This window comes from Falco biarmicus, chromosome 19 (assembly GCF_023638135.1).
Source record: "Falco biarmicus isolate bFalBia1 chromosome 19, bFalBia1.pri, whole genome shotgun sequence".
Classification (NCBI taxonomy): Eukaryota; Metazoa; Chordata; class Aves; order Falconiformes; family Falconidae; genus Falco; species Falco biarmicus.
The window spans coordinates 2,995,183-3,008,433 of NC_079306.1; the positions used below are offsets into that span (position 1 = coordinate 2,995,183).

The 13,251-nt window shown below is 69.2% G+C and overlaps 3 protein-coding genes across 3 annotated transcripts; 2 read left to right on the forward strand and 1 right to left on the reverse strand.

Annotated features, from left to right (window-relative positions):
• Positions 1-1,995: 1,995 nt before the first annotated feature.
• On the reverse strand, positions 1,996-8,008 carry TRIM46 (tripartite motif containing 46). Its single transcript, XM_056322476.1, has 10 exons — positions 7,876-8,008; positions 6,258-6,513; positions 5,797-6,140; positions 5,547-5,690; positions 5,333-5,428; positions 4,960-5,213; positions 4,742-4,863; positions 3,226-3,525; positions 2,840-3,137; positions 1,996-2,700 (listed from the first exon to the last, which is right to left on the reverse strand). The coding sequence occupies exons 1-10, from the start codon at positions 7,936-7,938 to the stop codon at positions 2,325-2,327; spliced, it is 2,253 nt and encodes a 750-aa protein (XP_056178451.1). The 5' UTR covers positions 7,939-8,008; the 3' UTR covers positions 1,996-2,324.
• Positions 8,009-8,246: 238 nt separating this feature from the next.
• Positions 8,247-10,114, forward strand: KRTCAP2 (keratinocyte associated protein 2). Its single transcript, XM_056322475.1, has 5 exons — positions 8,247-8,558; positions 9,005-9,159; positions 9,232-9,295; positions 9,580-9,646; positions 9,906-10,114. Exons 1-5 carry the CDS (start codon positions 8,555-8,557, stop codon positions 10,024-10,026), a joined length of 411 nt encoding a protein of 136 aa, XP_056178450.1. The 5' UTR covers positions 8,247-8,554; the 3' UTR covers positions 10,027-10,114.
• Positions 10,115-10,859: 745 nt separating this feature from the next.
• On the forward strand, positions 10,860-11,522 carry DPM3 (dolichyl-phosphate mannosyltransferase subunit 3, regulatory). The gene is made up of 2 exons (XM_056322473.1): positions 10,860-11,008; positions 11,215-11,522. The coding sequence occupies exon 2, from the start codon at positions 11,221-11,223 to the stop codon at positions 11,497-11,499; it is 279 nt and encodes a 92-aa protein (XP_056178448.1). The 5' UTR covers positions 10,860-11,008; positions 11,215-11,220; the 3' UTR covers positions 11,500-11,522.
• The last annotated feature ends 1,729 nt before the right edge of the window (positions 11,523-13,251 follow it).

Consider the following 13,251-nt stretch of genomic DNA (forward strand, 5'->3'; position numbering starts at 1 on the left):
AGGGCGGCTCCCCTGGCAGCCCCAGTTTGGACTGGGCCCATGCTGGGGGCTGGGAGGGTTTTGGCAACTACCAAAAAGGCAGAAAAAACAAGGAAACAAACCTTCCCGAAAGAAATTGCTTGTGAGCTCAGGCGCGGAGCCAGCCGCTTTGCTGGGAACCAGCCCGGCAGCGTGTGGCTGGTGGGTGCTGTGGCCGCGGCACGTGGGCTCTGGGTGGGGGACGTGGCCGTGCTGGGTGCCCGCGGACCCCAGTATGTGTCTGGGCTGTGCTGGGGGGGGGGGATTGGGGGCTGCTCGGTGAGAGGGGCTGGAGGCTGGGGGGGGGGGGAGGGTGTGTGCAGCTGCGTGCGTCTGTGGAGGGGGGGGTGTGTAGTTGCTGCTTTTGGTTTCCTTTACGCTTTGCCGATAGCCAGAGTTGCCAACAGCAACAGTAAAACCCAGCAGCCTTCCAGCCTGGCAGGCAGGGGGCAGGGGGGGGGCTGCGGGGATGGGGGCTGCAGGGATGGGGTGCACCCTATGGGGGGGTTAGGGCAGGAGCTGGGGGGGCTTGGCACGGGGAAGGCTCTGGGGGGTCTTTGCATGCGGGGGGCTGCATGGATCGGGTGCACCCTATGGGGGATTAGGGCAGGAGCTGGGGGGTTTGGCACAGGGAGGGCTTTGGGAGGGGGTCTTTGCATGCACATGAACAGCGGGATGATGTGGGGGACACCCACAGCCTGCCGGGCTCTGCTGTCGTGTGCCAGGAGGAAGGGGCAAAGCTAAGCACAGCCTTGAGGGTCAGCTGTGGCACAGCATCACATCCCCCCCCCCCCCCCCCCCAGGGATGGGGTCACATGCCAAGGCAGGGCTGTGCCAGCCCCCCCCAGCCCTGGGCAGGGCCCGCAGGAATCGAAACCAGCGCCAAGGCTCAGCCCCACAAAGAGCCGCCTGTTCACGGGGAGCCCGGCCCAGCCACCCCCGGGGACAGTCACTGGCTCCTCCACCTGCCACGCTGCTCCCCTGCAGGATGGGGGTACCCGGGTGGGGGTCCAGACCCCCTTACCCTGAGAGGATGCCCCAGTGCCCAGCAGCCCCCCAGGCTGGACCAGCCACCCTTAGGACCCCTCGCTAATGCTAGCGGGGTTTTTCTAGACCCCACTGGCGGCTGGTCCACTGACACCCCGAGACCGGGTGGCAGCAGCCACGTGGCCAGGCAGGGCGCGGGCAGGGACCAGACACGTCAGCACTGCCCACGCTGCCCCAGGCCCTTCCCTGGGCAGGATTGGCCCCTGCTGGCCATGGCCCGAAGGACAGCTCAGCCCCATGGCCACACCGCAGACCGACCAGCACCCCACAGCGCCAGTGTCTGTGGGGCGGCTGCCCTCCACCGCAGAGCAGCTCCAGAGGAGTCTGGCATCGCAGTTTATTGTAGGAAACCATGAAAATACAGCAATTGTAACAGAACCCAGGAGAAATGACAGCAGCTCGGACAGATCCCAGCATGGGACCGCTGGCACGGGCCCCCGTGGTGGATGGCAGCGCGGCACAGCTCCCGGCTGGGTCAGGTCCCGACCCCGCGGCCCCAGCCAGCCCCGGCTGCCCGCGGTTTGGCACTGAGCGGTGTAACGGGGGCCGAGCGTGTCCTGCCAGAGCACGTGCAGGCAGGGACACGGGCAGGGCTGGCCAGGCACGTGGCTCAGCTGGGGACAAGGCAGAACAGCCAGCGGCACTCTGCAGCCCCAGGGGAGAGCAGGGGGGAGGCACCAGCATCCCACAGCCTGGCAGCCCGCGGCACAGACCATGGCAGCTGTGCCTGGCCGTGGTGGCTGTGCCCGGCCATGGCGCTGCAGCCGGGTGAGCCACGTTGAAAATGAGGCATTTTAAAAAAAAGTCTTCACACTTCATTCCAGCCCAGCCTCCCCCCGCCCTCTCTCCCCAAGCCCAGCTGCCACCCCCACCCCAGCCAGCACCCAGCTTCTACCCCCCCACCGTCACCCCCACTGTCACCTGCCACCCCCCTCCCTGCACAGCCCCGCATCCCGCTCGCGCTCCCCATCTCTAGAGCTGACCCCTTGCCCAGCCCTGCCCGAGGCCCCAGCTCAGAGCAACCTCCAGCCAAGCTGGGGCAAGGGGCAAGGTGACAGGGAGAGGAGGGGACGGCAGAGCTGTCCCCATCCCCACCCATCCCATAAACCAAACAACTGGCCCATTCCCAGTGGCGGCAGGGCCGGGGCTGCCCTGTGCTCTGCTCCCCCTGGCCCTGGCCCATGTCCCCCCAGGGCCCTGGAGCTCGCTGGGCAATGGGGGGCCATGGCCGGCACACGCACGGGGAGCGCAGGCACAGCTCAGTCCAGCTTGGCGAAGCCCCCGATGGTCACTTTACGCTCCTGCTTGTTGGCCACCAGCTCCTGGAGATGCAGGGCACCCCCTCCAATGAAGCAGAAGGCAGGGCAGACGGGCCCCGAGCAGTCCACGCCGCATTCCCAGAGCTCGCGGAAGGAGACGGCATCATAGAAGCTCACCTTGCCCTGCTCGTAGTCCAGGCAGATGCCGATGCGCGGAGGCAAGGGCACAGTGCAGCCGTTGGGGTCGCGAGAGGTGAGTGCCGACCCGTGCGAGAGCAAGATCTTGCCCATGCCGATGGTGAGGAAGGCATAGGGCGGGGGTGCCTCCACCGTCGTGTCCTCTGCCCCGCTGTCGTGGCCACTGTCGGGGTCATACCTGCGGCAGGGGCGTGGGTGAGTCCCAGCGCCAACGCGGGAGGGACAGGCTGGGGCTGCCCTATGCGTCCCAGAGCCAGCGCCTGGCGGGGAGGCAGGAACAGGCAGAGGACCCCCACGCCCACCAAGCCCCCGCTCACCTGGGGCTCACCACGTCCTGTGGCACCTGGAACCACTCCTGCAGCTTGCTCTCCAGCCCCACGCCCACCTTGACCAGGTAAGAGCTGGGGTCCACGCAGCAGGCCCAGTAGCTCTTGCCCTGCGTGATGGCCACGTCACCGATGACCAGGTCGATGGAGAGGTGGCAGCTGGTCATCAGGCGCTCGGCAGCAAAGAGCATGGGGATGCCGGGGACGCTGCGCACGGCGCGCTGGTCCTTGCTGATGGCCAGCCGGTCCCGGTTGAAGCCCCAGCGGTTGTCCAGGAAGAAGTTGAGGACTGCAGGGAAGAGCAGAGGGTGAGAAGGATGGCACAAGCAGCCGGCCGGGTGCTCCGATCAGTGCTGCGAGCCCCCGGCGCTCCTCACCTGGGGCGGGCGGTGTGTGGAGGTAGATGTCCTCGCTGTACTCCCCGAAACCCGCCTTGTTGCAGCCCTTCACCCGGAGCACGTAGACGCTGTCGGTGTCCAGGTACTCCACCAGGGCGCTGGTGCCACGCACCTCCTCCCGCCGCTGCCACAGTTTCAGCCCCTTGGCCTTGGCGTCCGTCTTGCGGTACTCCACCGTGTAGTGCCAGGCGGGTGGCGAGTGCTGCGGCAGCCGCCAGCACAGGAAGATCTGGTCGTAGGCATAGGTGCGCTGCGTGTCGATGACGGGGGCCTCGGGTGCTGCGGGGAGAGGCACCGACGGGCATCAGGCAGCATCCCCCCCCCGGCAGGCAGGGAGGCGGCCAGACGCAGGGAGGGGGCATTCCGGACGGACGCACGGACGCACAACCAGCAGGAGTCTAGGGGGATCTGACTGCGGAGACCGTGTGTAGGCACCAGAGGAGAGCAAGAGTCAGGGAGACAGAGGAGCTCGCTGCTGTGAGGCTCCAGGGACCAGACAGGCTGAGTGCAAGTCGAGGAGGGAGGAGAGAGAGAGAGAGAAAGAGAGAGGATGGAGGCAGCAGAAGAGGAGGGGAGGAGATGGGGATGGCAGGGTGGTGTGAAGATGCTGGTGGTGCAGTGGGAGCAGAGAGGCAGGGTGGGGAGGAGGGGTGGAGAGATGAGGGGATGGTGGGCAGAAATGGGGCGAGGAGGGGGGGCGGAAATGGGGCAGAAATGGGGCGAGGAGGGGGGGCAGAAATGGGGTGAGGAGGGGGGGCAGAAATGGGGCAGAAATGGGGCGAGGAGGGGGGGCAGAAATGGGGTGAGGAGGGGGGGCGGAAATGGGGCAGAAATGGGGCGAGGAGGGAGCAGGAGGGCAGGAGGAGCAGCAGCAGATGGAGGAGGGGCAGAGCCGCTGCCTGCCACTGCCAGCGGGCAGGACAGGGATGGAGGATGGCAGCGGAGTGGGACAGGGTGGGAGCGGGGATGGAGGGATGGGGCGGGAGCGGGGATGGAGGGATGGGACAGAGAGAGCGGGGCTGGCTCTGGGGCAGGGATGTGACTTGCCTCAGTTACTTCAGTGACGACTCAGCAGCGGCCGCAGCCTATAAACAAAGAGAGGTAGAAGCAGGTCTGAAAAGTGTTGCCAGCGGGTCCGGCAGGGCCACGCGGCTCCTGCCCTGTGGGGAAGCACCTGCCCTGCAGCGGGGCAGCCTCCGCTCTACTCACCCTCCGGCGCTCCTGCTGCCCTTACCTGGCACCACGGCCCTGCCTGTCCTGCCCCCTCGCCCGGCCACCCTGGCACAGGGCAGGGCAGGGGCAGGGATTGTTTTGGGGGCTGCTGGGGCGGGGGCCGTCCCTGACGGGGAGGGGGCACCGGCAGATCCGCGAGCACCCGCCCAGCGCTCTGCGGCCGTGGCTGAGCTCTGGCTCGAGGCGGGCAGGGAGCCGCTCTGCCCGCAGGGGCTGCACCTCCACACAGGGCACAGCCGGTGCCCGGTCCTGCTGCCTTTACCTCGGATGAAGGCCAGGTCGGTGAGCAGCTTCAGCTCCCTGCTGACGTCCAGCTGGAAGTGGCTGAAGGAGGCTGTGGCCGCAGGACGGAAGCTCTGCAGCGAGTCAGTGGCCCTGAGGATCCTGCAGCACGGGAGAGCAGGGACATCAGGGTGGCACACGGTGGCCACCTTGGCTCCGATCAGCCCCGCACCCCTGAGGGTCCCCCCAGCCCGGTACCTGTTGTGCAGCTGCTTGGCAGCCTGGACGAAGCAGGGGTGGTCGGTCTCCTTCAGCACCTCCTGGGCATAGCCCACCATGCCCGAGTTCTCCAGCATGGCCTGGTGCTCCTGGATCTGGCAGTGCAGGCTGGCCAGCCGCTCCTGCTGGCACTCCTCGATCGCCTGCAGCAGGGTCGCCCGCTTCTCCTCCAGCATGGCGCACAGCCCCTGGATCAGCTGCGACACCTCCTCCTTGGCCAGCGAGCCGTTCACCTGCCGAGCGCGGCAGGGTCAGCACACCGCGCGCCCTGGGGCGGAGAGGGGCCCGGGCTGGCAGTGCCACCCAGCGCCTGGGGGCAGCTCAGGGACAGGCAGGCACCTCCCGCCCTCACCTCCGTGTGCTTCACCGTCTCCTCCAGCTCAGCGATCTGGGTCTGCACCGTGTCCTGGCTGCTCAAGATGTAGGCGAGGCTCTTTGTCAGCTTCTCCTGCAGAGGAGGAGATGAGGCAAGGTGCTGGCAACCCCCCCAACATGCACGTGCAACCCCCCCGCCCCGGGGCTCCGCCGGTGCCCCCGATTCCTCCCGGCGCGGCCGCAGCCCTTACCCTGAGAGCCTGGTAGGCGCTGAGCACCGGGGTGATCTTGTGGCTGGTGTGAGTGCGGCGCACGCGGCAGAGCTGGCACACCAGCCGCTGGCAGGTCTTGCAGTAGTGAGTCACCTCCTCCTTGTGCTCCGGGCACATCAGCCCCTGCACGGGGCACGGGGGAGCTCAGCGGGGCTCCGTGCCTCCTGCCCCCCTCCCCAGGATCCCTCCCCCCAGCACCCACAAAATCCTGAGCCGGGGGCGGCCGTACCTTGGGGCGGAAGGTGAGGGTGGGGGGTGTGGGCTCGTGCTGGGCTTTCTGGGTGCCCCAGGGGTGGTAGAGCTTGAAGCACTCGTTGCAGAAGCTGGACTTGCACTCGGTGCAGCCCTTGGTGGCCTCCAGCTGCGGGGGCTTGCAGAACTGGCACATGATGGCGGCGCTGATGTTGATGGTCTGGCGGTAGCGCTCCACCACCCGCTCCAGCGTCAGGTTGCGGAAAAGGCTGCCCAGACCCCGCTCGCCCAGGTCCACGTCGCGCTGGCAGGCCGGGCAGGGGAAGCTGACAGTCTGGGGGTGCACGGTGCCCCGCTTGCGCCCCGGGTAGGTGCCAAAGCCTGCGGGAGGGAGGCAGCGGGGGCATCAGGGGCGGGGGGACACAGCACCCCAGACCCCTCCACCTCGCGCAGGGGGAGCCCGCAGGTGCCATCCCCGTCCCCCTGCGGCTGCCCCACCTGATTTCAGGAGGCGGTCGAGGCGGTCGGGCTTGGGGACGGCCCGGCGCCCCAGGCGGGGGCTGCGGGTGGAGGGGGTGGCGGCAGGCGAGGAGGGCTCGGAGGTGGGGTCGCAGCAGAGGTAGCCGTGCTGCAGCAGCACCTCGCTGGCGCAGACGTGGCAGACATTGTGTGCGCAGGGCAGGGCCAGCGGCTGCTTGTACATCTCCTTGCACACCGGGCAGACCAGCTCCCGCTCCATGTTCTTCATGCTGGTCTGGGGAGAGAGGGGGGAGCGTCACCTGCCAGCGGGGGCACGGCGGGCACTGGGGTTGGGGTCAGGACCAGCACCAGGACCAGCAGCAGGCCTTGGGACCGGGATCAGGCCCACAGCCTACAGCAGGACCAGGACAAGGACCAGCACTGGGACCAGCACCTGGATGGGGATGGGGACCAGGGCTGGGATTGGGATGAGGACTGGGGCTGGGGTCAGCGCTGGGGCCAGGACCAGCAGCAGGACCAGGATCAGGCCTTGGGACCAGGATCAAGCCCGCAGCCTACAGCAGGACCAGGACAAGGACCAGCACTGGGACCAGCACCTGGATGGGGAAGGGGACCAGGGCTGGGATCATGATGGGGACTGGGGCTAGGGCCAGCACCTGGGCCAGGATCAGGACTGACACTGGGACGAGAGCCAGGACCAGCACCAAATTTGTGATCAGGCCGGGGACCAGTGCCAGGGCCAGAGACGGGATGAGGACCAGGATCAGGCCTGGGAGCAGCAGTATGGTCAGGATCAAGACCACCACTAGCACTAGCACCAGGGTGGGGACCAGAACTGGGACTAGGATGGGGATTGGGGGTGGGTCCAGCACCAGGACCAGGATTGGGACCAGCACTGGGACTAGAGCCAGGACCAGCACCAAGTCCATGACCAGGCCTGGCACCAGCACGAGGGCCAGGGCCAGCATCGGGACCAGCACCAGGCCTGGGAGCAGCAGCACCACCAGGATGGGGATCAGGGCTGGGATTGGGATGGAGATTGGAGCTGGGGCCAGCACCAGGGCCAGGATGGAGACCAGGGCTGGGGCCAGGATGAGGACCAGCATCAGGGCCAGGATCAGGCCTGGGAGCAGCAGCATGGACAGGATCAAGGCCAGGATGGTGACCAGGACTGGAGCCAGTGACAGGGGCAGGATCGGGACTGACACTGGGACCAGCACCGGGATGGGGACCAGAGCTGGGACCAGGATGGGGACTGGGGCCAGCACCTGGGCCAGGATGGGGACCGGCACTGGGACCAGCGCCAGGACCAGCACCTGGGCAAGGACCAGGACGGGCACCAGGGCCGGGGCCCAGCCCCCCCGCCCCGGGGTGTGCCAGCAGCTCCCGGTGCTCCGGGCCCCGGCTGTGGCACCGACGGGGGGAGGGCCGGTGCCGGCCTTCCCCTGCGATGGCTGCGCGGGGGGTCGGGGCGCGGGTCCGCGGCCCGCCCGGCGCTCAAGGGCACCCTCGCCGCCCCGCCCGCACCCGCCGCCGGGCCCCGCCGCGTTGCCATGGCGACACCGGGCCTGGGGGGAGCCCGACCCGGCCCGGCCGCCCCGCCGTGCCCCCCCACCCCGCCGCCGCCGCCGCTCACGCTGATGCGGACGAGCGCGTCCATGATGGAGGTGAAGGTCTGCAGGTCCTCGCCCTCGGCCATGGCTCCGCGCCCGCTCCCGGCGCCGGTCCCCGCGGCGGCGGCAGCAGCGGCGGCCGCGGACGCCCCGGTCTGTTGCAGGGAGCGGCGGAGCCGGGGGGAGGGCGGGGGGCGGTGGCGCGCATGCTCAGCGGGACCCTCCCCGGCGGCGGCGGCGGCGGCGGGGGGGCGGCGGGGGGCAGGGGGGCGGCACCGGGAGGGTCCCGCCGCGCCCCCGGGCACCCCCCGCCGGGTCCGTGCGAACGGCAGCGCGGGGAGCGGTGCCCGGGCTGGACCCCGGGCGGGCTGAGCGTAAGCGCTAGGAGAGGGACCGGAGCCGGTACTGGAGCTCCCGGGGTTCCCGCACCGCCCCCCCACCCGGCCCCGGCCCCGGGGCCGCCCGCCGCGCCCCTCCCCGCCGTCGGGGGGCGCGCGAGACAGCGGGGAGCGCCGCGCCAAGCCCGGCCGCCAGGGGGCGCCCCAACCCGTCGGAGCGCTGCGCCCCCGGGGCGGGCGGGGCCGCCGCGCATGCGCACTGACACCACCCCGCGTCCCGCCGGCCTGGCCGCAGTGCGCCTGCGCGGGCGCGCCGCACCGGCACGGGACGGGGACGGGGACGGGGGCGACGCCGCGGGGCACCATGGGTAACGGGGGCGGGGGGGCGGTACCGGGTGGCCAAGGTGGCCCTGGCATCTAACGGGGGGCGGCCGCGGTGGGTCCGGGGGCTGTGGGGTGGGCTTAGGGGGAGACAGCGGTCAAGGGCTGTGGGATGGGTCCAGGCCCGGGGGGCGCTCGGAGCCTGCAGGGTGGGCCTGGAGCTGGCCCCGGGGAGAGGTCCGGGCCCGGGGGCTGCGGTGTGGGTCCGGGTCCGGGCCCAGGGGGAGACCGGGGTCGGGGGCTGCGGGGTGGGCCCGGGCCCAGGGGGCGCGCCGAGCCTGCGGGGTGGGCCTGGACCCGGACCTTGATCCGGGGAGGGTCCCGGGCCTGGGGGCTGTGGGGTGGGTCTGGGGTGAAGCCACAGCCCAGCAGTGCCCCTCACTGTGCCAGCGGGGGTCCCAGTGGCCTTGCTGAGGCGGCCCTGCGACCCCAGCTGTAGGCACGGGTACCTCCCTGGCGCTCTCCTCGCTGCTCTCGCTGCTGCTCTTCGCTGGGATGCAGATGTACAGCCGGCAGCTGGCCTCTACCGAGTGGCTGACCATCCAGGGCGGGCTGCTGGGCTCCGCGCTCTTTGTCTGCTCCCTCACCGTATCCTTTGGGGTGGCAGGGAGTGGGGCCAGGGGTGCAGTGCACTGTTCTGTCCCTTAACCCTCTAGCCAGGCCTTCAACAACCTGGAGAACCTCGTCTTTGGCAAGGGCTTCCAGGCCAAGATATTCCCTGAGAGTAAGCACTGCAGAAGGGCGCGGGTGTGTGTGCCATCAGCTGAAGGCAGCAGGTGTGCCAGCCTGCGGCAGGGCTGGGTCTGCGATGGGCCTGCGGTGGGGCCCTGCTCTGTCAGTGGGACTGAAGGGTCCCAGCCCTGCCCTGGAGGAAGGGTCCACCCTGGCAGTTCCCCTGAGCTTTTATGTTGTGCTGCATTGCTGCGGCCCTGGGCCCTGCTGCTCAGAGGCTGATGTGTTGGGGCAGCGTGGCTGCATCTTTTATCTCTTCCTGGTTTTTCCCTGCAGTCCTCACCTGCCTCTTGCTGGCTCTCTTTGCCTCTGGCCTCATTCACCGAGTCTGTGTGACCACCTGGTAAGTCCAGAGCCTGCCCCAGAGGGTAGGGAGCAGCAGTTGCACTGCTCTGGCTGCTGCTGGGGACCCTGATGGCTTGTGCTTGCTGTGGGGAGGGAAACAGAGCACCAGGCAGGGCCAAGGCTGGCTGGGGACCCCCAGGGTGGCCAGTGTTAGAAACCACAGTGCAGTGGGATCAAGGGGGAAAAGGGGTTGGTTTGACCCCAGCGTACTCCTGTCTGTCAGCAGCTGAGTAGCCTCTCCTTTTCCTTCCTTGCAGCCTCATCTTCTCCATGATTGGGCTCTACTACATCAACAAGATCTCTTCCACGCTCTACCAGTCCACAGTGCCTGTTGCTGCTCCCGCCAAAGCTGTTGGCAAAGGCAGGAAGAGGAATTGATGTCCTGCTGCCCCTTCTGTGGGGCAGCCCCCTCCCCACCAGGCTGGACTGTGGCTCTCAGCTGCCCAATAAAGCCATTTCTTTATAACTTTTTGTCCGCAGCTGTCGCAGGTTTGGTTCCTCTGTTGGCTCTCAGCCTGGTTTCCTCGCACCGCTGTGTTCCAGCATGGCTGAGAGTGCTCCTGCTCACTCGTCTGAGCTGCAGCGGAGCCTGGGGTGGCTTCCCCACCTCACTGGTGCCCGGGGGAGCTCGGTGCAGGCCAGCGGAGCACAGCCAGGGCAGGGAAGCAGCTGCCGACCCCCCCTGCCGCTTTGCAGGGAAAATGTGCTGACAGCGTCTCGTCTGCCTGGACCTGCAAGGGAGGAAAATCCCAGCAGAGCCGGGCGGGTCAGAGCAGGCTCTGATGCCACAGGGGCTTGGCCCGGCTGGAGTGAGCTGGTGGGGGCCTGGGGGGTCCCCGTGGCTCGGGGCTCCAGTGAGTGATGGGGAGGGGGAGCTGTGGCAGGAGGGGCAAGCACTGGCCCCAGCTGGCCCCCGGGCCCCCGTCCTGGTGCAGCCCAGTTTGTCCGTGCCTTCCCCCGGACAGGCAGGGGGCAACGGCCAGGCACCGGGGCTGCACCAGGCAGGGGCAGCCGTGGGAAGGGCCCAGGCCCCGCGAGCCGTGGGAGGGCCGGCAGGGCCTGCTCCCACGCCGGCTCCCCGCCACCCGCCAAGGCCGGACGCGGAGGAAACCAGATGCTTCCTGCGCCCGGCTGCCGCCGCCAGAGCCCGGCGCTTCCTGCGGCACGGGGGCCAGCCTTGGCCCGGGGCTGCCGCCGCCCCGCCGCCAGGGGGAGCCCCGCCGCCTCCCACTGCGCCTGCGTGGGGCGACGTGGCACTGCCTGGCACTACAGCTCCCGGCGGCCCCCGCGCTGCGGCGCGCTGCACTGACGTCATCGCCGCGCCGGGGCTGAGCGGGCGCGGGGCGCGAGAGCCATTCAGGTGGGGGCGGGGGCCGGTACCTGGGGCCGGGGCAGCCCTTCAGCTGGCTCAGGAGGGCTCCGAGGGGTCCGGGGCAGGTGGGCGAAGGCCCGGTGGGATTCGGGGCGGGTTCCGTACAGGAGGCCCCGGATGGGCCCGGCCCGGCTGGGGCGGGGGGCTCGGGGCGGGCGCGACCCGGTCCCGTCTCACGGCCGCTCTCTCCGCAGGCCGCCATGACCAAGCTGGGCCAGTGGCTGTGTGGACTCGCCCTGCTGGGCTCGGCCTGGGCCGCGCTGGCGCTGGCGCCGCCGGGGCTGCGGCTGCCCGCCCCGTGCCGGCAGGCCCTGCTGCCCCTGCCTGTCTACCTGCTGGTGGCCTTTGGCTGCTACTCCTTGGCTACCGTGGGCTACCGCCTGGCCACCTTCAACGACTGCGAGGAGGCGGCCGCTGAGCTGCAGGAGCACATCAGCGCGGCGCGGGCTGACCTGCGGCGGCGAGGGCTGCGCTTCTGACCCAATAAAGCTGAGGGACCGTGGCTGCTGCCATGTTTGGTGCTCCCGGGGGGGGCGGGGGGCCCGGGCTGGGGCTCCCCTGGGCGGTGCTGCTCGGGTTGGGGGCCGCAGGCAGCCAGAGACCTCGGGACACCACCCCAAGCCACACTCGTGGGGAATCAGTCATCTCCCCAGCATGAGACTGGTGCTTGGGAAGCTCCACACAAGGGAGGGGTCTCCACACAGGCCCGGGTCCCCTCTCAGCACTCCCCCCAGCCTGCAGGGAGCCCCCCCCCCCCAGCCCAGCCTGGCCTCTCCCTCTCCAGGCTTCTTGGAGCTTGGCTGTAGAGGCAGGGATGCGAGGTGGCGAGGGCAGGATTGGGCCTTGCCCCGAAGGCCTGTGGCGCTGGGTAGCACTGTGGGCAGAGCACATTCCCGGTTGCCCTTCAGATGTGGTTCACCCCGTCAGGTGGGAGCTGGAGAAAACTCATCTCGGTCTCGCTGGCCGGTTTCCAGGGGAAGGAGGAGAGAGGCTGGCTGGGTGGAGCAGGCAGCGCAGCCTTTAAAATGCAGAGTGCCCAGAGCCTGTGGTCTCCCCCAGCCTGCTGGGGTGGCTCAGCCCACGCCGGGGGGCTGCTCCCCGCTCCTGCCGGCGCAGCGGCTGCAGCTGCCACTCCTCTGCCCTCACCTTCGTGGGCAGTGGCAGGCAGACACGCCGCAGCACCGGGACGGGCGCCCTGCAGCGCAGGCGTCCCAGCTGTGGGCAGGAGGGGCTCTGTCCGGGGGTGCCCCTCTGTCCTGGGGGGCCCCAGACCCACGCTGCCGGCCCGGCTGGAAGAGCTGCGCGGCTGATGGTGACACATGCTAGGGCCTGCCTTCCTGGCAGCCTCCCCGGCTTCTTCGCATACCAGCCAAAGGACTTTCTTGTTTTTAATTATCGGCTGCGCATCCTTCTGCAAAAAGGAGCAGTTGGTATCATGAGGGAGGACTCAGCTAATTAGCAGGAGCAACTAATTAGCTGTTTCCTGAGCAACAATGGCAGCTCAGAGCAGGGGTGGGCAGCTCCCGTGGTCTCACTTGTGCACGGCTGTTTGTGAGGTGGCACCACACTGGATTCGACGAAATGGTGCCTTTCTGGGGCAGGGACCGCAGCCTGGGCACAGGGCAAGGGCAACCAGCCCTGTGTGGGCTACTCACAGCCCTCTGCAGGCTACTCGGGACCATCCAGGGGCTACTCATAGCCCTCCAGCAGCTCGGTAGGCAGTAGCAAGGCAGCAGCTTCTCCCTGCATGGAGACATGCCTGCTGCAAGCGCTTGCATCCCTGGGGGATGCTCTGCTCACCTCTGGCCTCGCGCACGGGGCCACATCGTGGCCACTCCCGCCAGCCGCTTGCGGCACATGCCAGCCGGAGTGACCGGTCGGCAGCCAAGTTTCTGCCCGGTGCGTCAGCGGAGAAAGCTGCCCTTTCCCCAGGCAGTCGGTCCTTCAGCAGCACCGTCACCCAGGCTGGGAGCTGCACCCCACTGCTGGGGGGCTCCTCACCACTGGGAAACGCGGGTGCTGCGGTGGGGGGGGGGGCGAGCGTGGGCCCGGGGCGAGTCCCTGCGGCAGAGACACCTGCAAGCGCAGCCAGTGCAGGTAAGGGGAGCTCCAGCTCCGCGGCCGTGGCAGCAAGATGGAGCATGCCAGGCAAGCCCGGCAGCCACGCCAGCTCGGGCTGCGTGCCGCAGCGCAGCGGGAGCTCGCCTTCCCCCTCCAGCCACCGCTCTCAC